The 27,217-nt window shown below is 39.8% G+C and overlaps 1 protein-coding gene across 1 annotated transcript; it reads left to right on the plus strand.

Annotated features, from left to right (window-relative positions):
* Positions 1–27,217, plus strand: LOC130175826 (paired box protein Pax-6-like). Its single transcript, XM_056386411.1, has 11 exons — positions 1–114; positions 5,064–5,117; positions 11,295–11,425; positions 12,677–12,892; positions 13,748–13,910; positions 17,136–17,288; positions 20,913–20,995; positions 21,307–21,457; positions 24,046–24,155; positions 25,129–25,270; positions 25,717–27,217. Exons 1-11 carry the CDS (start codon positions 102–104, stop codon positions 25,800–25,802), a joined length of 1,302 nt encoding a protein of 433 aa, XP_056242386.1. The 5' UTR covers positions 1–101; the 3' UTR covers positions 25,803–27,217.

Genomic DNA, 27,217 nt, shown 5'->3' on the forward strand with positions numbered 1-27,217 from the left:
TGCACTTGTCTCTTCAGTCAAGGAGAAACTAATTGGAGGAAAGAATAGAAGAAAGGAGCTGTTGGAAAACTAAACGTAGCAAAACTTCACTTCTCTACAGCATGCCACAGAAAGGTAAGCTTGCTCACTCTCTCTCTCTCTCCCTCTCTCTCTTCTCTTTCTTCATCAGTCTGAACAGGAGTTAAAAAGTTAGTTTGTTTAGCAGATAAGGACAAGATGAAGACAGGCTGATAATGTGGAACCTGACACAAGAACAGAAGACAAACATGTTTAAGTCTAATGTTAAAAAAGAAGAAAAAAAAGAATGAAAGAACTGTTTAGAAAATTAAAAATCTGAAATGACTAAACAATTAATCAGGTTTAAGAGTAGAGGAGAGAAAGGATGAGTAAAGAAGGACGAGATGACAATGACAAAAAGAAAGAGGAGGAATACTTTTATAAGTAAACTGTTGAAATAGACAAAGAAAAAGAGAGTAGAACACCTTTGGATTTGTTAAAATGGTAGTAATACAGAACAGACAGAATAATGAATAATGTCTAACACCTGCCTGTCATTGACTACATCACCCACAGGCTGGTATTTCCTTTGAAAGTGTAAAAGCAGCAGATGCTCGTGTTTAGTTTCAGGAGTTATGTTGAAGTTCGTCTGACTCAGAGTTTGCATTAAAAAAAAAAAACCTCACAGTAAATGAAGTGATATAAAGTGATTCACACTGATACTGGAGCACAAAGTCAGGACTGTGGTGTGAAGATGAACTGGCCTCAGGATACAGGCCACTGCTCTGTTGTATTTACAACGTCCGTTTCTACAAACACAGCAGGTACAAACACGTGAATCTGTGTGTGAGCGACACCGGCGTGTGTTTCTCCCCTGAGGCCGGACTGGAGAACTCGCTCCGGGCTTCCGTCCCGTCGGTCCCGCGGAGAAAGCGCCATTGTGGAAACAGAGCTCGGGACGAAACTAAACTTAATAAACAACAGCAACAATAACAGAAGCCTAAAGTGGCGCTCGTGCTGAGAGCGCGTGGTGGTGCCGCGCGCTGAGTGGTGTGGATTAAATATCACATTCTCTGCTGGATCGTGAAGCTGAATTCAGATTTTAACACAAGTGTGTTCTGAAAAGTAGGCGCGTGCGTGTGAGCGTGCGGGTGCGAGCCCACGTTCATTTAGAATGATCATCGCGATTAGATAATAAAATATAGCCAGTATAGGCCTATTGTTCCCGCCACAAACTATCTTCAACCATGTGTTCATAAACGTTTAAATTATTGGCCTACAAGATTTTATATAACACCATCGATCTCATAAATATCTTCAAACATATTATTAAAAAATATATCATCCACCCTAAACATGTTTCTCACCTCGTTTATTAAACAACACAATTGAGAAATGTCACGCCTGTTTTGTACTGTTCTAAATCATTGTTCAGATATTCTGGAGCAGACAGTGTGTTTGCACTCAAACGGTGTTTATAATAACTGTAAAAATAATTATAATGATCACCGTCAATAGTTATTTCTGAGGAAGACTGTCGCTGAAACGGTCCGTTAAACTCCTGATTTAAAACATCATTTGAAGCCTGTAGAGGCCTTTCTTCTGTTTTTATGATCGTCAGATAAAAACACGTATTTGTAAAATATCTTGTGCCTTTAATTGATTTTTTAAACGGAAATAATGAGCCTCTGTGGATATAAATGAAGACTTCTGGCCTCAGCAGTTTATTCTAAGCTGTATGATCAGTGTTATCCACTGTAGGCCTCTCAGGCCGAGAAGAAGTGACACGTTAAAATTACAGCAGAAACACGTCCTTTAAATATGATGTGTAATAAAATTCAGACTGTTTTCAAATCCATAGCCAGCAAATACAGGACGATACACTTCGTCTTAATTGATGATCTAAGTCGGCTGTTAATTAACGTCTTAATTAAATCTTAGCCAATTAACCGCATGATTAATCAGGTCGAATGAATTCATCCAACACGTGAATTCGGAGCGTTTCATTGTTTGTGTGTGTCTGTGCTCCCATATGTTCTGATGGAGACACCGTGCACAGACGCCTCAGTATTTGCGCACACACCTGAGCCATTTTCTGATTCCGACAGATGAAGATCAGACAGGAATCAGACACATTTCCAAGCGTATCTGTGTTTTTTCATTGGAAGCCGCTCTGGCTGTTGTCTCACTAAAATACTAGGTACATGAAATCAAACACATGATCAGCTTAGTTCAGCTGTGTCCTGCAGAAGACACACACCGCCTGAACAAACTAAGATCACACGAACATTAAGAGCCACTTTGTTTGACATTATTTCACTTTCATCTTCCTGTAAAAAGTTTGTTTCTGTGGTATTTTCACGCTGAGTTGAGGACGTCAAACACACATATTCAAAATACACAAAACACAGTCAATAAACGCTGTTGATATAAAAACAACTTCTACCTTCACTATGTACCGTATTTATCCCGGTCAGGTTCATTGTGTTAATTATTTGTAATATCAGTCCACTTTAAAGTGCTACTGGTTTACGGCTGAAGAGTCAGACATCCTGAATGACGGCTGCTTCTTTTATACTGTCTTATAATGTTGGATAATAAGAAAAAAAGAAAAAAAAAAGAGCAAAGAAAATTATTTTCTATGAAGTTTTAGTTTTATTGAGAGTTCTGGTTTACTCTGGTTAACCTGAACTGTTCTGTTTTATGCAACTATTACAATAAAACATTATTATTATTATTATATTATTATTATTATTATTATTATTATTATTGTGAGTCTGCAGTGGGACCAGCACGGGGAACCAGCAGCAGTGTGTTCGGCAGCAACTCTTAGGCTCTCGGGTCTTTTCTCCTCATATCAGCCGCTGAATGCGGCTGAATGAAACTTTTATATTGTCATCAGTGTGTTCAACAGAACTCCTTTATGTCCGTTGTGCTGCTCAAATTGGGCTCCCCGCCGCGGTTTTGTGTCGCGGCTTCTTTAACGAGCCGCAACTAACGAGGCAACGACACCAAAATCCCGCGGACACACAAAGCCTGGCGGGTATTTACCGAGCAGAGCCGCGGCTCCGCTCCTCCGGCTCTTTGTCTCCTTTCACCAAGAGAAGGGCGCTGAGTTATAGCGGGGACAAGGTGCCTATAGCCGGCCTGTGTGTGTGTTTGTTCCTGTGTGGAGCTGCTTCATGTTCATTATGCAGGTTGTTAATGACAAGAGCTTCAGAGAGGGAGCAGCTCTGAAGCCTTTATTGCTTCGTTTTTTCTTCTTTTTTTCCAGCAAACCTCAAAAGGCTTTGGTCTGGAGAACTGGGTGAAGTAGAACGAATGTCATGTGCTTTCTCAACAGATAGTTAAACTGGTCATCTTCCTAATCATCCCACAACAGTGCACCTTCTGCTGATGATGGAGGAGTTATCAATTAATAGATATGAATCTTATATTATAGTTTTCCACTATGTCTCTGTTATTGTTGCTTTTTGCAGTATATAGTCAGGAAAGACCAAACCATTGTCCCACACGCAGGACATATAAACTTTAAATTATTTATACATTTCACCAAATATAACAACGCTACATTTTATCACTATTCAATTCTACAAATAATGTATCATTTAGTAGTAACTCAGGACTGATGTCATTTTTTTTTAAAATGACACTTCCTGTAGTTTCTAATAAGTTTGTGCTGATTTAATATGGACCCAAATTGTTCAGAATTAAATACATGAATAAGACAACATTAAACAGCCACAAATATTGCAAATACTACAAATACTAACAAAATATAACCGTGCAGTTGCAAAACTTTATTATTTTTCATCTTGATTCATTTGCTTCAGTTTATTTTTTCGTCATATATGAGAAATGTTCTTGTTCCAAAACCTGTTTTTTCAATGATAATGTCACAAATCATGAAGTAAAGTATTGATGTATAAGTCCAGACGAACTGGACAGAGCGGGAATAAACTACAATAAACTCTCTTTTTCTGAAAGTGAGCAGGATGAAATAACATGGCATGATAATTCACAAATCATTGTCATATTACACAGACTATATTGTCGGTATTTATTCATACCATAATTTTTTTTATTGAACTTTGAACATTTTGAGTCTCCACAGTGTCTGTGGAGCCTGTAAATTGCCCCGTCTTCTTTACACCAATAAAAATCCTGTTACCGGGTGTGATTCCTTCTCTCCATGATGACTGAGAGACTCTGCCTGTAGCTGGATATCAGACATTTACACAAGTCAGTCTATAGGACGCATGTCTGCTCAGGAAACAGGAGCCTCTCTTTTTATTATTAAACTCTGTGTGATCCTGAATTATATTTAGTAAAATAAAAATAAAAGCAGCTCTAACTCCTTATCAATGATTTATCTTCCTACTCTCCGATTTTATCATAGTGTGCAACAGCTGTACCTAAATCCCACAACATCTTTGTCTCAGTGTTGATGGATCACAGAGACTCTATGTCCAACCAACAGAGAAATACACACCCACACACACCCACACACACGGATTCATTCTTGAGTTGACTACATTAAGTTATTAAGTTATTAAATCACCTGTTATCTTAATGTCTGAGTATTAATACAACAAAACTAATCTCCTGTGTGTGAGATGTGAAGCTGCTTTGAGTGTGAGAGCTGGACTCCAAGTCTGTGCTCATAACTTTATGGACATTTGCATACATTAGCATATGAACCAATCACAGGATTGCTTGGCATTCAGCCATTCTGTGCAGACAGTGTCTCGGGTGTTTTTCACTTCAACATGCTTTTCTCTGAAAAAACAAGTTCACTATTTCTTGTATTTTCCTACACATTAGAGAAAGATCAGATGTTGTTTCTTGGTTAGAGAAGCTAATTAGACCAGAGTTAACCTGCGGGATGACACTTTTTCTTCCTTTAATCTGATTCAGAGTCCAGGGAGAGAGGTGTGTGTGTGTGTGCGTGCGTGTGTGTGTGTGTGTGTGTGTGTGTGTGTGTGTGTGTTGTGTGTGTGTGGTGTATTGTCTGTGCATGTACTGTATATTAAGGTGTAGTAAAAGATTATTTGTTGTTTGTACAGATTACAGAAGTCAAACGAGCTGGGAGAGCGGTGTCGCTTCCATGATGCAAAACAGTGAGTTACATCTCTAAAGTATTTGTTTTTACTATCATTTATGTTTTTGATCTTACTGTATCTACAGGTGAGTGAATAACTGTATTTCATATTTCTCATGAAAAACTTTATTAACAAATAGATATAAGACAAAAAAAAATGTTTTCTAAACACATTCTACTTCAAGCCCACCACTGCTTGAGGCCCAGGTTGAGCACTACCTGACAGCCAGAACTAAATGCAAGACACAACATCTATCTATTTCATTACTGGCTATAATTTAACCACATCTGAATATCTGCTTATATTTCCTGGAGCTCAGCATCAGAGCAGAACTCTGGTTCATTTGATCTTGGGCCTTGAATCAGCTATAACTGATATTTTTTATGATAACAGCGTATCAAAGATTCAAATATATCAACGTGAAAACAATGTGACCGTGTGAAAGAGAGAGAATTGTCTTTACAGTCAGTTTCACATCATTGTTGCCCATACACCAATGTAATATATGTGTGTTTATATATATATATATAAAAGTAAGCCTGCCTGTAAGCCTACTTGTATTGAATTTCCATATATGACATATAGGCCTATGTACATATAAAATAAAAGCACATATGTAAAAATGGAACCTATTAGAAATTGGATTTATTTCACATATTGACATATATGTCTAGCCCATATATATGTTTATGTATGTATGCTTGTATTGTATAAAAAAGGAATATAAATACAGTCTGTCAATATATGTCGATACAGTTGGGTCTCAGATTAGGAAGATAGACATGTTTAAAATGAATGAGAAATTAATAAGAAAAACATATATAAGCATATAGAATTTTTCAATGTAGGATTTGTTGTTTTAATACACTTGTATATATCAATTAAATCATATAGTTAACATATATGGTTGCAACATGTAGAAATTCATCATGTAGTTATCTTTAATATATGCACATATACAAAGGTTAATATTGTTGTTTCATATATCTTATGAACCTATATCTCCATGTATCCAGAGGATGTATAAATGTGATAATATAAATGACAAATAGGCAACATCACTATTGATATAGGGACATAAATATAATTTATTACATTTTTGTATGGGTGAGCTTTTTAGCAGCAGCAGCATCTGTTTTCCACAAACCAAACACTGGATATATATATATATATATATATATATATATATATACACACACACACACACACATATATGTATAATTTCATTGTAAATGATGAGGTCAGAATGCTGGGCTGTATAAAACCTTTTGGTCGGGACTGACAATGAACTCCACCTGGTTTCTTTTTTTTACTGCGGGACAAGAGGTCCATGCTGTCTGCAGTGAAGGTGTGTGGATTCCTTCTCTCCATGTGTCTATGCTTGTCCTTGTCCTGCATCTCTCCTCTGACCATTATCAATCCCACAATGCACTGCCTCTACCCCGTGTGTCCATCTCACCCTGGATGTTACTGGATGATGCTGAACAATCTAAAATTTTAGCCATTTTTCTGTTGGACAGTAGCATTGGGTTAAAGGTCAGACTGCTTGCTGTTATCACATCACCTTCACTTTAATCAATTCCAAACTGTGAAAACAGAGTGGCTGGGGGGTGTTGAGGAGGAACTGAGGGTGAACACATCATTAATGAATGAGCCACAGTTTTCATTAGGAATGGATTTAAATCAAAGTGGGTTGAGTCAGTCTGCACTGTTCTCCAGGAGAGATGATGTTCTGTTCAACATCTAACTCTCTTCTAGAGGTGGAAGTCCACTGCTCCATCACTGGAGTCACAGTTCAGATCCTCCTGGTCTAATATGACTCTAATACAAGACAGTTGTTCAGTCAGATCTTTACTGGAGTTAAAGTACTGGAGTACTTGATTTTAAAAATACTCAAAAGTACCTTTTTTATGTCAACACATTGTTGTATTGATCCACATTTTCACAACCTGATGACTCTGAAACAACTGACTGACTGAGTTACTGACTGATTGACTGACTGACTGACTGTAGAACCTGTAGAATAACAAGACTGTTGAATATGGTGCAAAGACGTTTGACATGGACATGAAGTCATTTGACCAACCAAAGCATAGAAACTGCAACAACTACAAGCTTCTGTTTTAAGGTCTGGAATTAAACAAACGTTACCATGACATACTTTCCCAAGTTGGATGGTATATTTTTGTAGTCTGTGATGAAGTTTGGTCGTGGTAAACACAGCAAATAATTTAATTTATTTATAAAATTTCAAACATGGACTTTAGGTATGGTTTAGTTAAGGTCTAACTCATTTCCAGTTACTGTCCACCCCTGGTCTCTTGTGATATGTGTCAGTCCGTGTGTGTGTGTGTTGTGTGTGTGTGTGTGTGTGTGTGTGTGTGTGTGTAATGATGTCTGGAGCAAAGGGAAAAGTGTGGTGACGTAGTATAAAGAGACAAAGTCCACGTCAGGAGGAGGTTGTGGTGGATGGATGAATATGACACAGGAGAGCAGTGTGAAAGTATGGAAATTTATATTGTAACCATGAGAAAAAAGATGTGTGATCTTGATGAAGTACTTTTTTTGACCCAAATCATGATCTTTTCCTACAACTAACCAAGCCATGAATGTTATTATAGTAACAATGAAGTCAAATGTAGGTACGCCGCTGTCGGTACAGTCCGTGAGTTTATTATTGTAACCATGACAACCAAGGTCTGGTAAATCTGCTGCCGTAGGGGGCGCTGTTTCAGGAGACAGTGCTCCGGGTCATATCAGAGGGTTGAATAAAACGACCTGTGCGGTGGTTCAGGTTGGAGGAACTGTTGACTAAACTTAATGATAATTTTAACAGTGTTTCTTCAAACCTGACCGAGCTGTGTTTTGTCTAAACCTTAGTGATATGATTCGGCTGTGTGTCGTTGTGTATGGACAAACAACATGTTCTGTTGTTTCATTTGGAAGACTTTGTTGTTGCTAACAGCACATGGTTAAAGTGAAAATTAATTGAAGTCAGGTTCAGTGTGAATGAGCTGATTTAAAGTGAAAGCTGCTGAGCTGCTCTCAGGGGCCTACCTGCTGTGTGTGTGTGTGTGTGTGTGTGTGTGTGTGTGTGTGAGTGAGTGCCACAGAGGGACCAAAGCCAAATTGACTCCATATGTCTGTCTATTAATTGTGTGTCAGCAGAGGAAAGCCCGGCCGTGCCCCTCTGGGAAACGACACTGTGATTAACATTTCTACGCCGAAACAATTGACCCCAAAACACAGAGTGAACATGATGTGAGGCAGCGTGGGGGAAAATCAGAGGGTGAGATAATCCAGCGTCACACTCAAAGTTAACAGCAGCTTCTACAGGGGCAATGACTCCTCCTATAATTTTATTAACCAGAGGAGATGTTCAAAGCCACGACAGTGTCAGGTGTGTTGATCCAGGTGATCCATCTGTGTTTCCAGTGGAATGTGAAGGTAGGGGTGGGGGGGGGGGGGGGGTTAGAGAGAACCTCCCTTTGACCCTACCCTCTGCCCTCTATATGCATCTAAATGAATGAACAAGCAGCGCAGTCCAAGTCTGTCTTCTCTTTTAATTGAACAACTCATTTCAATTTCAGTTCAATCTATTTATTTATCTAACACCACATCACGACAGACATTATGTCAAGGCACTTTACAGAGTGAAGTCAAGACCACAATGTAGGCCTATAGCAGCAGACTCACCTGAGCCAACTCTGACTATATTTATGCTTTATCAAAGAGGACTGTTTGAAGCTTGATCTCATATGTAGACAGGTTGTCAGCCTCCTGAACCCAGACTGGGAGCTGGTTCCACAGGAGTGGAGCCTCATAGCTGAGGGCGCTGCTTCCGACTCTACTCTTGGAAACTCTAGAAACCACAAGTAGACCTGCATTTAGAGAGTGGAGTGTTGTGTTAGGATTATAGGGGAACTATGAGCTCTCTAAGATACGATGGTGTCTGACCATTAATGGCTTTGCAGGTGAGGAGGAGGATTTCATACAGAGTCAATGTACACACTAACTTAACATTCATTTTTACGATCTCCAGGTCAGGTTTAGTGCTGCTGAAGTGAATTACAGTCTTACTGTATTCATGTTTACCCCAGTTTTAAACAGGATGCTTTGACAGGAAGACATGTGACGGTGGCGGCCACTCGCCGCTGTTGCTAACTTCATTTCTCAAGATAGAGCTAATCATTTCATTAATCGCATCATCAGTAAGATGAACATGAAAAATTGTTTCACTTTTTATAAGATAGGACTCAGTAATAAACAGAGATGTCTTGTTGTGTTTCCTCAGCCTGCTTACAGAAAAAACACATTATTGTTATTCATATTTGTGGTAGTCATCCCTCTGATGATGACTGAACTGAGCGTCCATAGAAAAATCTCTACACTAACACCCTGTGTGTGTGTGTGTGTGTGTGTGTGTGTGTGTGTGTGTGTGTGTGATTTATTAATGTCCTGTTGAGAGGTTTATAAATCTGCAGTATGCTTCCCCCACAGTGCCATTAACAGACAATAGACAATTGATCTAGTGTAAATCCCGACTTAACCTGCAAAGTGTCACAGCACAGACTGATGTCTGCTGCTGCTGAGAGGAACGTGTCAGACCTGCAACATGCTCATCAGCAGACAGAGCATTTCAGACTCCACATGAAAGCCTACAGCAGGGCCTGTCATCAGCTGACTCATTTTCCTCCCTCCCTCTGGAAGCTGGAACAGTTTTTTTTTCTTCATTGCCCAGCTATCAGACCTGTAGATGATCAATGTCCTGAGATGATCATTTCAGTCTGAGATGTTTCAGTCCTTGGAACCTTGGCCCTCAGTTAGGTCTCTCAGGCCACACCTCCTCTGGGCCTGTAGGCATCATAACTTGAAGGACACTAGAATTAAAGCTAAAGCCATACAGGTGAGCATGGACAGGACAGTGCTGTTGGTATGCCCATGCAGAAATGTAATATATAATATAAATTTAATATATATGAAGAGTGATGTTGCCATATATGTCACCTATATAGGGGGGTATATTATTATCACATATATACATCCTGTGGATTTATAATTTTATAACCTATATGAAATACCTTGTAAAATTTGTATATGTACGTATATAAATATATACGTATAAGAATATGATGAATTTTTATATATAACATTTTGAGACCATATATGGTAATGAATTATATTTGATTAATTTATGCAAGTTCATTAATATGACATACATTTTTTTTAAATTAATTTCTCATTAATTTTAAACATGTGACAGTGGTGTCAGACTTTTGGACTATAATATCAACATACAGTATACTGTATGTCTACAATATAAGCATAAACATTTGTATGGGCTGGACATAAATTTAAATATATGAAATAGTTTTATATATCATTTTTACATATGTGCTTTTATTTTATATGTACATATATGTCATACATTCAAATTCAATATATATCACATTTGCATATGGGTGTGAATTGTATGATTCTGCCTTTTCCTGATAATTAATAAAGTAAACTCTTTCTAAATGTATATTTCAGTAAATTCAGTCTATGAAGTCACATTTGATATTCATTATTAATTAACACATAATCTGTGTTAAGAAAAATGGTAAAGTACCATATGAATATACACTGTACTGTGTATTTCTTGAAGTGGTGTGTTCACTGTCTGACTGTAGATCATATTGTTTTACCTCAGTCAAAGACGAATTGATTGACACAGTGGTAGACCTCAGTGTTGCCAGGGGCCGGGTCAGTGGGTGGGCCCATGGCAGCGAAGCATCAGTCAACATTGTTGTTATAACCAGTAAAATTCACTGTATTAACATGTTTCTCATGTCGCAAGAAGCCAGATTACAACACATTAAAATGTTAAACACACATGAGAAACTTTATGTTTTTGACTAAAGAGAAGCTTAAGATGCTTTTTCCCATCTTCATCTCGTCCCCATTGACTCCACCCCCTCCTCATGCATGTGCCTGATCAGTGTGGCTGCTCCGTTCATTGTCATTAGACTTTTCATTACCTCTCTGGTTTTCTGCTTTAAACTGAATTACTTTAGAAACTAAAGTAAAATAGAGCTTAGTAAACCAATTACTGAAAACATTTTTTATTTTCTTTGTGTTTGTGTGTGTGTGTATGTGTGTGTGTGTGTGTGTGTGTGTGTGTGTGTGTGTGTGTGTGTGTGTGTGTGTATGTAGGTCACAGTGGAGTAAACCAGCTGGGAGGTGTGTTTGTGAATGGGAGACCTTTACCTGACTCTACCAGGCAGAAGATAGTGGAGTTGGCACACAGTGGAGCTCGACCCTGTGACATATCCAGAATATTACAGGTAAATTCATCATGTTGAGAGCTGAATCTGTCAGCACTCACACTAACATTGGAACTGGTAGTCATCCCCAGAAACACACAGTAGAAATGTTAGAATACACTATAGCTGCATCCTTCGGGGGGCATGGCCTGTGAAGGTGTGGCCCTTTGTAGCTGTCGTAGACCACAAAGGTCAAACTGAGATGAGACCATTTGGTCTACAGAGGATTTTTTCTTTGCATCATAAAGCGCCTAGAAGCCTTGATATCATGAAACTTTCTTTCATATAAACTTCAGGTTTTAAGGCCCTTGGTTTTAACAGTTGTACTGTTAGCTGATGAACTGAGCTGATACCCAATACTTAAATTAACAGTGTAATCCTCAGGCTCTCTGTCAGTGCTTGCTGCCATATTATTTTCATTACGCAATGAAGCTTGGCAAAGGGATCCACCTGCCTTCATTGCCAAGGAAAAGGATGCATTTGGAGGAATCTTTAAAATGGGGCGGTCTAGTTGCGCTGCTTTGACCCAGTCAGTCTTCAAATGCAGCCTCTGAAGGATGCGGCTCCTGACTTGGGACACAGCCTATGTCCCTGGACAGGGTTAGTGGTTCAGCATTCAGATGCACTTTTTATGTCACTGTACATCAGAACTGTCCACCTAAGACTAATAATGACATCAGTTTATTCAGTTATTTGCTCAAATGCGTTCACATGACCTGTGTATACATTGAACTGACAGTCAGTGGTGCCTGTGCGGATTCTGACTGTCGACTTTCAGGAGAACATGATGGTGATGTCACACCAACACGCCTTGTAGTGAGGAAGTCTGGATGACTAGATTGACAAACCATCTGACTCGACACCTGCTCGTTTCCTGGTTCTTAATGATTTCTTTAAAAAGAGTATTTAAACACAGATGTAGCATCACACTGCTATCATGTTGTTGGCTTCAAAGTGGACAGTTTAAAAATCAACTGTACCTAAACTGATTCATCGCACTACAAATGTTGTCATTTTTATTCCACACATTTTTCTTCATTGTCAAAACCTTGACCTAGATTACCCACAATGCAGCCCCCACCATACTGGTGTGTTATGCTAGTAACACATAATGTAGCCTTAAGCCTTATATCCTCCAACAGAAGAGAGAGAGAGGTCTCACTTCTTTCTAACTTCACACCACCAAATTTTTTTCATTTTCAAACTTGTAGTCTTGATCCTTCCCTAGATAATCTAAATAATATATGTTATGTGTACTGTTTTTGGCTGCAGGTGTCTAACGGCTGTGTGAGTAAAATATTGGGCCGGTATTACGAGACAGGTTCAATCCGTCCTCGGGCCATCGGAGGGAGTAAACCCAGGGTGGCCACTCCAGAGGTGGTGGGAAAGATCGCTCAGTACAAGAGAGAGTGTCCGTCCATCTTTGCGTGGGAGATCAGAGACCGACTGCTGGCAGAAGGAGTCTGCACCAACGACAACATACCCAGTGTAAGAGACCCTCCTGTTCTTCAGCCAGGTCATGTCAGTCAAAGGTTTGTGCAGGACAAGCACAACTCTCAACACATCCTTAAAGCTTACCATAATAGCTAATGTATCAGCAGGGTTACAGGAGCGCTTGGTTCTAATAGTCTGTGGGAGTCGGAGGGGAGTGGGGCACACAGACGCATGCAATCTAAGAAACGCACAGACATTTAATATCAAAAGTCAACACTGATGTGTACCAAACAGATGAACACTTTATTTTACACTTTTCTACTTTCTACCAGAATCAATCACATGATGCTGTTGTTATACACAGCTTTAAAGTTGTGAATAACCTCACTTAGCTCAGTTCATGAATCATATGTCAAAAGTAACAGAATACATCTTTAAACCTTTTCAAACACTGAGGTTGAGTGAACAGGCTCCATACTTGTCTGGCTTTTTGAAATTGTTCAGATAATACGTTTCCCAGGATGCCTTGCAATAGGGCTGTGTTTGATAACACTACTTATTCTCTATCTTGACGTCCTTTATGTTTGATGTTTGTGCCAAATGTCATGACATTTCCTCAAGGCGTTCCTGATATATCGTGTTCACAAGAATCGGATGAATATGAGGTCACAGTGACCTTTGACCTTTGACTACCAAAATCTTATCAGTTCATCCTTGAGTGCAAGTGAATGTTTGCTACCATCCCACTGAAGTTTGAATGTGTAAAAAATATCCAGCAGCCAAGCAGACAGGACATGAGCTTAAAAAGACTTTGACGAATCAGCTCATATTGGAGCGAACTGGTTGTGCAGTGCCTTTCATATGCAACAAATAGTTGCTCTCATGTAATCCCATTGTGCTTGTTCGAAGGTTTCCTCAATAAATCGAGTGCTCAGGAACCTGGCCAGTGACAAGCAGCAAATGGGCACAGTGGGAGCTGAAGGGATGTTTGACAAACTCAAGATGCTAAATGGACAAACCACCTGGGGAGGACGCTCAGGGTGGTACGCCGGGACTACGCTCACTACCACAGGTGAAACACTAACTCAGACTACTGCTAACTCTACCACCACACTGTGACCACCGAGCACCAGCACACATGGGTGTGATAACAGTAGCTAAACAGGGTCTGAGCCAGGTTGAATACATTCTTAGTGGGAGGAACACAAAATCAGAGCTTCAGTAACCAATCACACAAGTGCCTTTCATCTCCTACAAACCAACATACAGATAGGCCATTTTCACTGAGGACATGTCCCAGTAGACAAACACACCTCTGTGAAGCAATGTCAAGTCCAAGTACCAACATGTACATATAGCAACACCTGGATAACAGCAGTAGTAACACCAGTAACAACAATAGCAAAAACAACAACAAGAAAGACAACAACAACAACAACAACAACAACAACAACAACAACAACAACAGTAAACCACTTGTATGTGATCATGTGTTCTCAACTTACAAATAACATTCAAGAGCAGCACAGGACACATGGATTTGTTTGTAGGCCACCCCATACACAAATGTATGTACATATATTGAATGTCCATATATGACATATATCTACACTACAATAAAAACGTATACGTAAACGTAAACGTAATATGTATAAATTATATATGAAACATATTAGAAATTGGAATAAATCCATATATTGACATATAGGTCTAGCCCATACAAATATGTATGTTTATGTGTGTATGTTTATATTGTAGACATATGTTATGTCTACATATGTAGATATATGTTATGTTATTAAGTATAGTCAGTATATGTTGATATTATTTTACATTACAGTCCAAAAGACACCACTTTCCGAGAATGTGAACATGTTTAAAATTAATAATAAAAACATATACAAGCATATAGACTTTTTACATGTGTTTTTTAAATTTAAAAAATATATTTAAATTAAAAATATATTGTTAATATGTATGGTTGCAACTTGGTATACCATATAAAAATTCATCATGTAGTTAATTTTAATATGTGTAAACATTGTACTAGGGGTATTTCATATATGTTATAAACTTATATCTTCATATATATTTCAGAGGATGCATACATGAGATCATAATATATCCCCTTACAGGTGACATATATGACAACATCACTCTTAATATAGGGACATATATGTTATATATATATTACATTTCTCTGTGGGATGGATTAGTATGTGTTATTTACTCCAATGAAAGGTTGTGTGGCTCAATGCACATATGAATCAATATCCTTGCAACCTTCATTTGAAGGTGTCCCAACAGATCTGTGGGGTAGATAGGTCTTGGGCTGCAGGAGACTGTTTTTTTGTAGTTGGCAGATCTGACTCTACCACACCATAAAAGCTCAGTTAATGCTGTATAGGCCCTGCCCACTTTTCTAAAGATTTTCTACCACAATTTGTGAGATTGTGTCTGTCGTTTACTTTTCTTTTTTAATGCAGCATTCACAGAATTACTCATTTGCAATATTTACTCAAATTTCAATTATACGGGACAGAGGCCACATTGTACAGTTGACATGAGCAGCTTCCTGTCTCTGTCCTTCTGTGCGGCTGAGGGCCCCATTTGCTGTATGGAGCTTGCTCATATGCTGCTCCTCCTCCAGCACCTTGGGATTACAACAGTGAAACGAAGTCATGCTATACTAGCACGGCTGCTGCCTCCCCATGCGTCTACAGCATGTTTGTGCCTGTGTGTGTGTTTGTGTGTGTGTGTGTGTGTGTGTGTGTGTGTGAAGGGAAGGAACGGGGGGCGTCTGCTCTCATTTGTGTCTCTTTCTGCCTGACTGACTGTGACACTGAGCAATGGCTTCATTCTGTTTTGCAGTCTCTGTCTGCTGGGGATAATGAATAATTAGGCTAGCACCACAAATAACATAAATTCCACAGGGAGCAGGACTCAAGCTCTCTGCTGCTCAGAGATCAAATGTTGGAGATCTCCGCTCTCACTGTACCTTCACTCAGCACTGACTCACATTCAGGGTTTCATTTCATGGATTTGGATGCTACACATTGGATTGTAGTGAAGTAAAATATGATGGAAAAAGAGAAGTAGTGAAATCATAGAGTTGAGGTTGAAAATGAAAAGATAAGACAAGAACAAAAAAGGTGTGAAACAGTATGAGTAATATGAATGTATGAATGCAGGATGATAAAAGTAATTTTTATGTCATGTTTGTAAATCTAACATCCAATCAACTTTTAGCTGTTTTTGGTCTCCTCCACTTCCAGAGAAAAATCTCTGGCTCTTTAGCTGCGGGATTTTCCACATTGTCAATGAAAACAGCTGCAGCTGTAAACTCCAAAGGCCAAAAGTTAAAGGTCTAGAAGACACTTAAACCCCTTCTTTACTACTACTACTAATAATGATATTAATAATAATAACAATTTGATAATGGTAATATTAATAGCATTATTATTAGTATTATTTTATTTGTGTAGCACATTTTATGCAAATTTGCAGCCCACAGTGCTTCGCTCAAAACAATTAAAGAGTAATAACATTTAAAATGACACATACAACAGGAAAAAAGATATGAACACCAGAGATTAAAATTACGATTTTCTTTCTTTCTGTCTGTCAGAGCATGAGCAGTGGGGTGACGTGATCTTTTTGTATTTGTTTAAACCCTGGCTGGAGCATCAACTGTTATTTTCTTATCATACTTTTAGAGGAGCTGGTAAAGAGAGAGAGAGCGGTCTGAGTTAAACGCTGTCTGACTCTGATGAACAGAATGACGACAATCAAAATTGTCATTCACTTTTAATAAAGCTGTTTCGGTGTCAGACCAGGATTTTAATAATATATTGTTAATATTCAAATGATCATATAATTAGTCAAAATATATTTACTCACATACTATACTTGGGCATAGTTTTGAGGTACTGGGAGGAAAATATTCTTTTCACTCCACTACGTTTATCTGACGGCTGCAGTCACTTGATCTTCTACATAGAACATGATGCATTATTACTAGATGCGACTACCTATGTTTGATTCTTTTGCGCGTTTTGCTCAAATAATTATTAACAAAAATGATTCCTCATCTTCATGTACTTTACTTCGAATGCATAATTTTTACATATAATGTTCTTACATTGTCTTGTAGTTTTAGTATTTCTTTCTTTTTTCTCTGTATGTGAAAACTTCTTCAGCCCCAGCTGACTGTCTGAAACCACACTAATTCAAGTTGTTTGTTACGTCCTTCTTCCCTTTTTTCTTCTACTACTACTCCCTTCCCTCCCCGGTGCAGATTGTCCTCAGGCAGAGGGGGGGGACAGCACCATATCCGTCAGCTCCAATGGTGAAGACTCAGAAGAGACTCAGATGAGACTTCAGCTGAAGCGAAAACTGCAGAGAAACAGAACGTCTTTCACACAGGACCAGATAGAAGCACTAGAGAAAGGTAAGTGTGTTCATCATCATACAGCTGTGTACACATCAGGACTTCATACGCTTAGAAATGTCAGCTGCACAGCGTTGTTCTCTATGTCAATGTAGTTTTTGTTTGTGATGAAAACCAGACTGAGCCAGATCAGATTCACAATGTAAGACAACTTGTTAATGTGATGAGTTATTGTTAAACTCTTTAACCTTGTTAACTATTTCAACTCCAGACACTAAGGATATAAATTGAAACACATTCCCCACCTACATGACTGATTCCTAGTTTTATTCAAACGCCTGCTCATATGCAAATGTAATATGTGCACATATAATACATTTCCATACAAATAGATAGATAGATAGATAGATAGATAGATAGATAGATAGATAGAGAGATAGATAGATAGATAGATAGATAGATAGATAGATAGATAGATAGATAGATAGATAGATAGATAGATAGATAGATAGATAGATAGATAGATAGATACTTTATTCATCCCCTATGGGAAATTCATATGTCCATTACCTCATTGTTGATAATAATAATAATAATAATAATAATAATAACAATAATAACAATTTTAATAATAATAATAAAAAGAGTGAATAATAAATAAACAATAACAATTAGATCAGTCCACTTCCTTTGGTTGAGGTGTTGTACAGCCTGATGGAAGTGGGAACAGAGGTTCTCCTGAACCTCTCTGTTCTGCATTTGACGTTCGCTGCAGGTGTAGCTGCTTCTCTGTCCTGCCAGAATGTTGTGGAGAGGATGGTTGGTATTGTCCAAGATGGCCTCCATCTTACATTGCATGCGTCTCTCCACAACAGTCCTGAGTGAGTCCAGACTCCTGCCAAGCACAGACCCAGCCTTTTTGACCAGCTTGTCCAGACTCTTGTGTTCATGTTGAACATGTTACTGCCCCAGCAGACTGCAGCATAAAAGAGTACACTGGCCACCACTGACTGATAAACATGTGCAGCATTTCACTGCAGACGTCAAAGTACCTGAGCCTCCTGAGGATAAAGAGCCAGCTCTGCCCCTTCAGGTAGATGGCATCCGTGTTCAGGGACCAGTCCAGTTCACTGTTTAGGTACACACCTAGGTATTTATAAGACATCGTCAGATCCCTGTACTCCTCTTCCTGCTGTTCCTGATACGCACCACAATAGCTGTGTCATCCGAGTATTTCTGAATGTGGCAGGACTCAGAGTTGTATTTAAAGTCGGCCGTATACAGGGTGAACAGAAATGGAGCCAGAACAGTCCCCTGTGGAGCCCCAGTGCTGCTCATCACTGTCTCTGAGACACAGTTATCCAGTCTGATGTACTGTGGTCGTCTTGTCAGGTGATCCACAATCCAGGAGGTGAAGCAGGGATTCACCTCCATCCCTTCCAGCTTGTCTTTAAGGATGGGGGTTGGATGGTGTTAAATGTACTTGAAAAATCAAAGAACATAATCCTCATGTAACCACCTGGCTCATCCAAGTAAGCATGGGCCAGGTGGAGCATGTGAAGGACGGCATCATCCACTCCAATATGTTCTTTGGAACCGGAACAAGACATGATGTTTTCCACAGGACCGGGACCCTCCCTGTTTTAAGGCTTAAGTTAAAGTTCCTCTAGAGAGGCTCAGCCAGCTGGGCTGCACAGTCCTTTAACAGCCTCGAACACACACCATCCAGGCATGCTGCTTTTCCAGGATGTAGCCTCTTGACCTCCTCCACTGTAAAGGACAGGAGACTTGACCCCAGTGTGGAGGGAGTTGCAGCTGCAGTGTCAGGTTGTGAAGGAGATGCCGTAGGAGAAGCTGCAGCTGAAGCAGTGGGAGAGAGAACAGGTGAGGCTGTGTCACACCTGTTGTAGAACAGGTTGAACTCATTGGCCTTGTCCACATCACCTGATGTTGCCTGGCTGTTCTTCTCTTTATAGCCAGTGATGGTCCTCATCCCCTCCCACACTTCTCTGGTGTTGTTGTGCTGCAGCTTCCCCTCTTTCTTTTTGTAGTCCTCCTTCACCTGCTTTAATCTTGCAGACACCTGAGCTTCTCCCTGTCTCCATCCCTGAAGGCCTCCTTTTTCTGGTTGAGGAGGGTCTTGATGTTACTGGTGATCCAGGGTTTGTTGTTTGGAAAGCAGTGTACAGTTCTTGCTGGTATTACAGTGTCCATACAGAAGTTAATGTAGTCTGTGGTACATTCAACCATTTTATCAAGGTCAGGGTCCTTGCTTTTATCATTTTCCTGTGATTCCAACGGGAATCCCAATCTGTGCACTCAAAAGTCTTTTAGAGACTCACTGGCCTCTAAAAGACTGAAAAACAGATTATGCTCTGATCTGCCAAGTGGTGGTAGAGCTGAAGCAGTGTAAGCCTCCTTGACATTTGTATACAACAGATCCAGTGTCTTATTTTCCCCTGTGGGAAAGTCAACATACTGAGTGAAGCCAGTCAGGTGAGAGGTGAAAGTGACATAGTTAAAATCCCCTGATATTTGAAATGAATGCATCAGGGTGCTGGGTCTGTACTCTCGCAACAGTCTTGTGAATGACGTCACAGCAGGCTCTGCTAGTGGTTGAATGTAAACAACAATGGCGACGATGTGAGAAAACTCCCCCTGTTCATAGTACGGTCTAAGACCAACTGCCAACAGCAGATCTTCTCCTCCACTGTGATGTGACCTGGTTGCACCATCTACTGTTCACAAGCAGAACCAGTCCTCCACCTTTATTCTTCCCACTTGCTCTGGCGTGTCTGTCCGCTCGTACTGCAGTGAAGCCGGGTAAATCCACACAACGGTCAGGAGTGTTGTCGTTTAACCAGGTCTCTGTGAAACACATGAGACTACACTCACGATATGCTTGCTGGTTCTTCACAAGTGCCTCCAGTTCATCACACTTGTTAGCCAGGGAGCTGACATTTCCCATGAGGATTGATGGTAGAAAAGGCTTATATCTCCATCTCCTAGCATTTAGCTTAGCCACGGCTCTGCATCCACGGTATGGCTTCTTCAGCTCAGCCAGTATGGGATGTTTACTCCATATCTGGTACACATTAAAGCCAGGAGTTCTTCCTTTGTGTACATCAATTTCTCCATTGTCAGACGAAACGACGATGTGGAATAAAAAACATAAATTGAAAAAAAATATACTAATATATACAAATATATAGCAAAAAACTACGAGCTACAAGGACTTCCTGCCACTTGTTGCCAGCGCATCATTCGAATGTACATACATCTAAAATTATATATCAAACCTGTTACATATGTCCAGCATATAGAGATACATTGCTGTGTTCGTTTCTGAAATATTGGTTTTCTTCTCTGGTTGATTGTGATGGAAAAAGAAAACTGTGAAACAGATAGAGAACTGTAGTGAAGATCTCTGTGGCATGCACATTAAACCGACATTTATAACAACTCCATCTATTCTTACATGCAAAACATTTTTCAGTTCTTCAGACAAACCCTTTCATTAGAATATTGAATGTCTGAACTGATGCAGAGAAATGTCTGTTTAAGGCACAGCCCCTCACATATACTGGAAATATATGCTTCATTATTAAGATTACTTTATATTGACTGTCCTGATGTATATCAGCTGTTATTATTATGTAATAACGCAATGTGGTTTTGTTACAGAATTTGAAAGGACTCATTATCCAGATGTGTTTGCCAGAGAACGCCTTGCCAACAAAATAGACCTTCCAGAGGCAAGAATACAGGTAGCTTCTTGTTGCTTAGGCTTACAAGACAGTGTGTGTGTGTGTGTGTGTGTGTGTGTGTGTGTGTGTGTGTGTGTTGGAGGGTGGGTTCCTCCTGTACCTCCTGTGGCCATGAAGAGCATGTTTCTCAGAGTGATTTTGATTTATCTTGTTACTGGTTAAAAATTCTCTTGAATCAAAGTTGCAATCTTTTTAGCTCCAAATTCAAACTTCAGCTGAACATCAGAATGTATTGTTGCATGGAGGGCTGCGGCTTTTCTGCTCTTACATCTTTACCTAATAACAACCAGTGTCCTTTTTTTCTTGTGTAGGTTTGGTTTTCCAACAGACGAGCAAAGTGGAGAAGAGAGGAGAAGCTGAGGAACCAACGTCGTCAGGTTTCCAACTCCTCCAACCACATCCCCATCAGCAGCAGCTTCAACACCAGTGTTTACCAGCCTCTACCACAACCCACTACACCAGGTACTGATGCCACACATATATTACATATGGGGGAGACCGGGGATGGTTGTAACAGTTTTGACATTTCTGTCTGTTTCTTTTAAGCCAGTGCATTCAAAGTTTAATACAAACTAGTTCCATGTGTCTGCTGTTAAATGCTGTAGCTGTTATCTCTGCTACACAAACAGAACATGTCTGTGGTTTAGTTTCAAACACAAGGAGTGAAATGTTACAATTCACCCATTAGTCCAGGAAACAGGATGACATAAGGATTATGATAAAACATTAGCACTTACAACTACAGCATGAAAAATATCTACATAGACCCACAATAAACATGATTTAAGTTTATTTTGCTATTACTAAAATAAATTAAGTAAAAGAAAAACGTTCTTACCTCAAAATGAGTTTTTCTTCTTAAACTGTCTGTGTCTGTCACAGGGAGCTACTTTCTCACATGTGGAGTTAGGACTAAACTGAGCAGGTATAGAGTGAATCAGGTGATTCAGAACTTGTTTCTGTTTGGAGAAAAAGTGTTTCAACTGACTCATTGTAGTAAAGCTCTGAACCTCCTCCTTAACACCCATGTTACAACCATTCCTGGTCTTCCCTACTGTCTACAGGTCTGTTTCACTGAACACATTCTGACTTGTCACAGCAGGAAAAAAACAGATGTTTTTAATAACATGAACAAAGACTGTTCTATTGCAGTGTTCCAGTAAACCCAGTACAATGTAAGTGTGGCATCAAGCCAGGATGCACCATACCAATACCTGGGGCCAGATGCATAAAACTCTGTGTAGTCTCATGACTAAAACTCTGTGTATGCACAAAACCAGCAATATGGATATGCATTATTTTCATCAGAATTATAAAGCAGTGCGTTCGCATGGTTCTGCTTTATAAATCTCACTCATTGAGAAATTGGTCGCATGTGCACCAGCCATTTCCACTCCCACAGTTAGGCATAAATGGATGAAGATTCTCCCTTGATCATCATAAAAACACTGTCTCAAGTGATCAGACACAGAGAAGAAAGATGAGAAAGAACAAGGAAAGAAACAAAGAGCATGGTTTTTGTGACAGTGGCTGTGGTCAGCTGTCTGCAGTGAACCCTTGTTGTGACTATAGTAAGAAGTGTCCATATCATGTGTAGTAAATGTCTGGTCACATACGTAATCATGTGTCCTCATTCTCTGATCACATAGCTCCTGGTTTTAATTGTAACGATTTGAGTTTTTAAATGTATTTTATTTAGACAACATTTATAACTTTGGCTTCTTTTGTTCAATGAAAAACATATTTTTATTCAACAATAAAACAATGATTTTGTTATCAGCTCTGGTGTCTCTACCTGGACACATGGGCCTAAGGAGCTAACCCTAGAATTAATAGACTTGAGATTCACTTGTCACTTGGACCAACTGTCTCTCCTGTATGGAGATACGCAGAGGTGGGTAGAGTAGCTAGAAATTGTACTCAAGTAAGAGTACTGCTATTTTAGAATTTTATTACTCAAGTAAAAGTAAAGAGTAGTCACCCAAATATTTACTTGAGTAAAAGTAAAAAGTATGTTGTGAAAAAACTACTCAAGTACTGAGTAACTGATAAGTAACCTGTTCGTTTAATGATGACGGCAACAAATAATGCACAAAAACATAAAAATAGCAATGAACAAATTCAGAGCCAAGAATATCTCTTAAGCAACTAAAACAATAATACATTAAATAATAATACATTAAAATAAAATAAATTAAGGCAAATTGAGCCACAATAACTTACTAACAGCACAATAGGCTCAGTAGGCAGAGATTACAAAGGAAAAGAACAAGTTAGCCTTTACGCAAACTATAAACTCTGATAGGTGTGGGCCGCACCTGGGAACACACTGTGCACTTCTGATTGGTGTTTGTATGCATGCGTGCGTGCGTATGTGTGAGTGTGTGTGCGTGTGAGCATGTGTGAGTGTGTGTGCTTGTGTGAGTGTGTGTGCATGTGTGAGCATGTGTGCGTGTGTGTGCATGTGTGAGCATATGTGAGTGTGTGTGCATGTGAAGTTTTGCATATTCACTCAGAATCACTCAGTTAAGTGACTATTCAGCTTCAATGTTGTGTTCTGCTTCTTTGCTGCCGGTGTTTGCCGCTGAGAGTTTGTGTGCAGTTAGTCATGTGACCGCCTGGCTCTGTTTGATTGGTGAAACGGAGTCAAACGTCACCAGTGACTGCATCTGATTGGTGAAACGCAGTCATGCGATGGATCCTACTTTGGAGGTCTCTGACAAACCGAAACAAACAAAGATTAGCATCATTAACAGATCGATAAGAATATGTAGCGAGTAGCGAGCGTAATGTAGATAAATGGAACTGAGTAAAAGTACCGCTTCTTCTTCGAAAATATACTCAAGTAAAAGTTAAAAGTATGTTGCATTAAAACTACTCTTAGAAGTACAATTTATCCCAAAAGTTACTCAAGTAAATGTAACGGAGTAAATGTAGCACGTTACTAGCCACCTCTGGAGACACGCTAATAGATTGTATGTTCAGTTATTTCGCACGGACACTGTACAAATCTCCTTGTTCTCTCCGTTTCCTCTCCTCTATCTCTCCAGTGTCCTTCTCATCAGGATCCATGTTGGGAAGGCCAGATCCAGTTCTGTCCAACAGCTACAGCATACCAGCCATGCCCAGCTTCAGTATGGCTGCCAGCCTGCCGATGCAAGTAAGACAGAGCAATACACAACTGATCCACAGTCTGTGTGCAGGCTGGAGCGCCAAGAGTTAGAGGCGGCATCTTTATGTGTGTCAGTATCTCTGAACCCCCAGCTCTGTCAGAGTTGTAGTCACTGACAGTTTTAGATGAGTCACAGGACTGACCAACAAAGATGTTGAGCCTGACTCAACTTCTGCTACAACAGAATGCAGAATGTGATATATTGGGAATGCACTGGCCAATTAAATACAACCAAGCACATATTCATGGTAGACTTTGAGATGCTGCACTCAGGATCTACTGATCACCTCAGGATTGTCGTGATGCAGGATAAAACAGCTGTGGCCATGACAACTTCCTAGAGCTGTAAAATACTTGCTCATAACACTGATGAAAATCCAGAGTTTAACCTCGTTGACATTCATATGATGTTTGTATAGAATACAAGACATATCATGAGTGGAATAATCAACAACACCATGACTGAGTGTTTCCACCTTGAGTCAGTCAGTCTCATAAAAACAGATTCAGACAGCCAGGGTTTCATATGTCACAAATTTTAAGGAACCAATCCTGTCAACTTGTGGTGACAAGGGGTGGGGCTAAATAAACCTGAAACCTTGTGCACAGAGAGAGAGAGAGTTAGCATTAGCACAACCACTAACACTGTGTCAGTTCCAAGCTAACAAACAACATAAACAAATAAAAGATGCTAACTGCGCTAACCGTTCTGATCTGTCTGCTAGTCTCTGGTTCTGGTCTCAGACTCCTCATCTGAGTCTTTTGTGAATAAAAATGCCTCTTCACCCTAATATGGCTCATTGACCTTTGCTGATTGATTGCAACTTCAAAGAAATTAGCTTGACAGTAACGAGGCTGTAACAACACTCTTAATCCAGTATGACACCTAGCCGCTACTGAAGGGCCGATCAGGGTGTTCAGTTCTGGTGTTTCAGTGTCTTATATGAGTTTTTGTTTCCAGGCATCCAGCCAGACCTCTTACTCCTGTATGCTGCCCACCAGCCCCGCTGTAAATGGAAGAAGTTATGACACATATACTCCTCCACACATGCAGCCACACATCAACAGCCAGTCAATGACATCCTCTGCAACGTCGTCAACAGGTAGGAAGTTACGCAACTGCCTACATCTGTTTTGCATCTGTCTATATAATTTCTCATAGCCTGTATTTTTGGAAACTTCGGACTCTCCCGTCGTACATATGACAACGGGGGGTTGCCGATGGGTTTGAACGATGCTGAGCTGTAGCAGCAGAGCCACTGCCAGATTAAAGCTAAAACATGCAAACAGACCATTTTTACAACATTAGATTTAAAAATAAACTTGGATCAATAATGATCAGATTATTCTTTATTGATTGTTCTTTCATGACATCTGCACAGTTTGATTAGTTTGAATCCTGTGTGGACTCGTTTTCAAATGTCTTTGCATTAACTTAATTTCTTCTAAAATTCTCTTTGCCTTCAGTCGGTGCACGCCTTTAGATTTTCTTCTGTCATGTCTGTGTTATAACTGTAATCTAATAACCTCTCGGTTCTCCTTTGACCAGGTCTGATTTCCCCTGGTGTCTCAGTTCCAGTCCAGGTTCCAGGAAGTGAAGCGGACATGTCACAGTATTGGCCCCGCCTGCAGTGATGTCATTTCTGACAGTAATCGTTGCTGCCTACAGTGACCATCAGCAGTGACTGCAGCAACAGGAATGAAGGAAACATCAAAGCAGCTGTATAGCTGTTGACTGAAACACACTGCACTGCAGCAAATGACTATGAAGAAATGACTCTTATTAACGCTTGTGTGAAAACATGAAAAGCTCATTCTGGAGACGAGAAGGACAGAGGGAGTCTGAATCTTTTCCAGCTGAAGGATTTTAATATTACTGTAAACTCTTACAAGTTCAGCTACAACTGGATTGAACATCATCATCACATCATCTCCATCTGCTGCCATTCAGAGTCCGGTAGGTGAGGACACCCTGAATGAAACGCTGCAGCCTGAGCTGCTCTCAGGAAGCTCAGGAAGGTGGGCCGTCCTTTAAATGAACTCCAGACAGGAAGAAACTGCTCAGTGTCCTGTGGGAAGGCACATTACCTCTACTTTCAGTTCCTAATTTATATCATGTTGGTGTTTTTGTAGCAAAAACAAAGATGTTGACTGAAATGTAAAAGGAAGAACTTCTTGAGACTTGAAATGAATTGTCCAAAAGCCCTGGTCTGGGATGTGTATAGAATTTCAAAATGTGGACTGGTGATATGTGTTTGATATTGTAAAAACTCTGGCCCGGATGTGATCTGCTCACTGGCATAGACTCTCAGTTTGTTTTAGTTCCAAAGCGCAGACGTCCAGAGATTCAACAGTGAACCAACTATTGAAAGACTGGAAACACAACAAATGCTATGCTAACTTATAAAAAGTGAACATTAAAGTGTGTCTGGGATGTAAATCTGTTTCTAATTTCAAAGTGTAAAGTATTTGTCTTCTCAAGTGGTCTGGGAGGGTTTCCATAATAAAGTTATTTCAATTACATTGCTTGTTACATTCTACATCATTGTATGAGTTCATGTTTTTTATTTGTTGAAGCTGAATATATCCTGTATATAAAAATGTACAGCCCCATTAGAAAAGCCCTGATCTGAAGTGAGCTATAGTTTCCAGCCCTCCAGTATCTTGAGTATCTATGACAACAGCTCAGCTTGTGTATCAGAGATGCGTGTTGGTGTGTGGAGAATACAGAACACACACTCGGGGAGCTGAGCACATGGCTGTCGTGTTGCTGGCTGACATGTACACTAACATGAACTGTGTTTTTGTGGTGGCAGAGCTACTAGCATATGCAGTGCTATGACCGCTCAGAATTTTCCTGACCTTGACATTTGCTTCGCCCTTTTGCGTGGTCTTTTGGTGGCTAGCACAGAGTGCAAGGTACACAGGTGAGGGGAGAGAAGCAAACAGGTGGGAGGTTTTTGGTGTTTTGGTTGAAAGTGCAGAGAAGCACGTGTGTGTGTTCACACCAGCTGTGTGTCTGCTGCTGCAGCTCTGTCTCTCTACATAGA

Source organism: Seriola aureovittata, chromosome 10, assembly GCF_021018895.1.
Source record: "Seriola aureovittata isolate HTS-2021-v1 ecotype China chromosome 10, ASM2101889v1, whole genome shotgun sequence".
NCBI classification, from domain to species: domain Eukaryota; kingdom Metazoa; phylum Chordata; class Actinopteri; order Carangiformes; family Carangidae; genus Seriola; species Seriola aureovittata.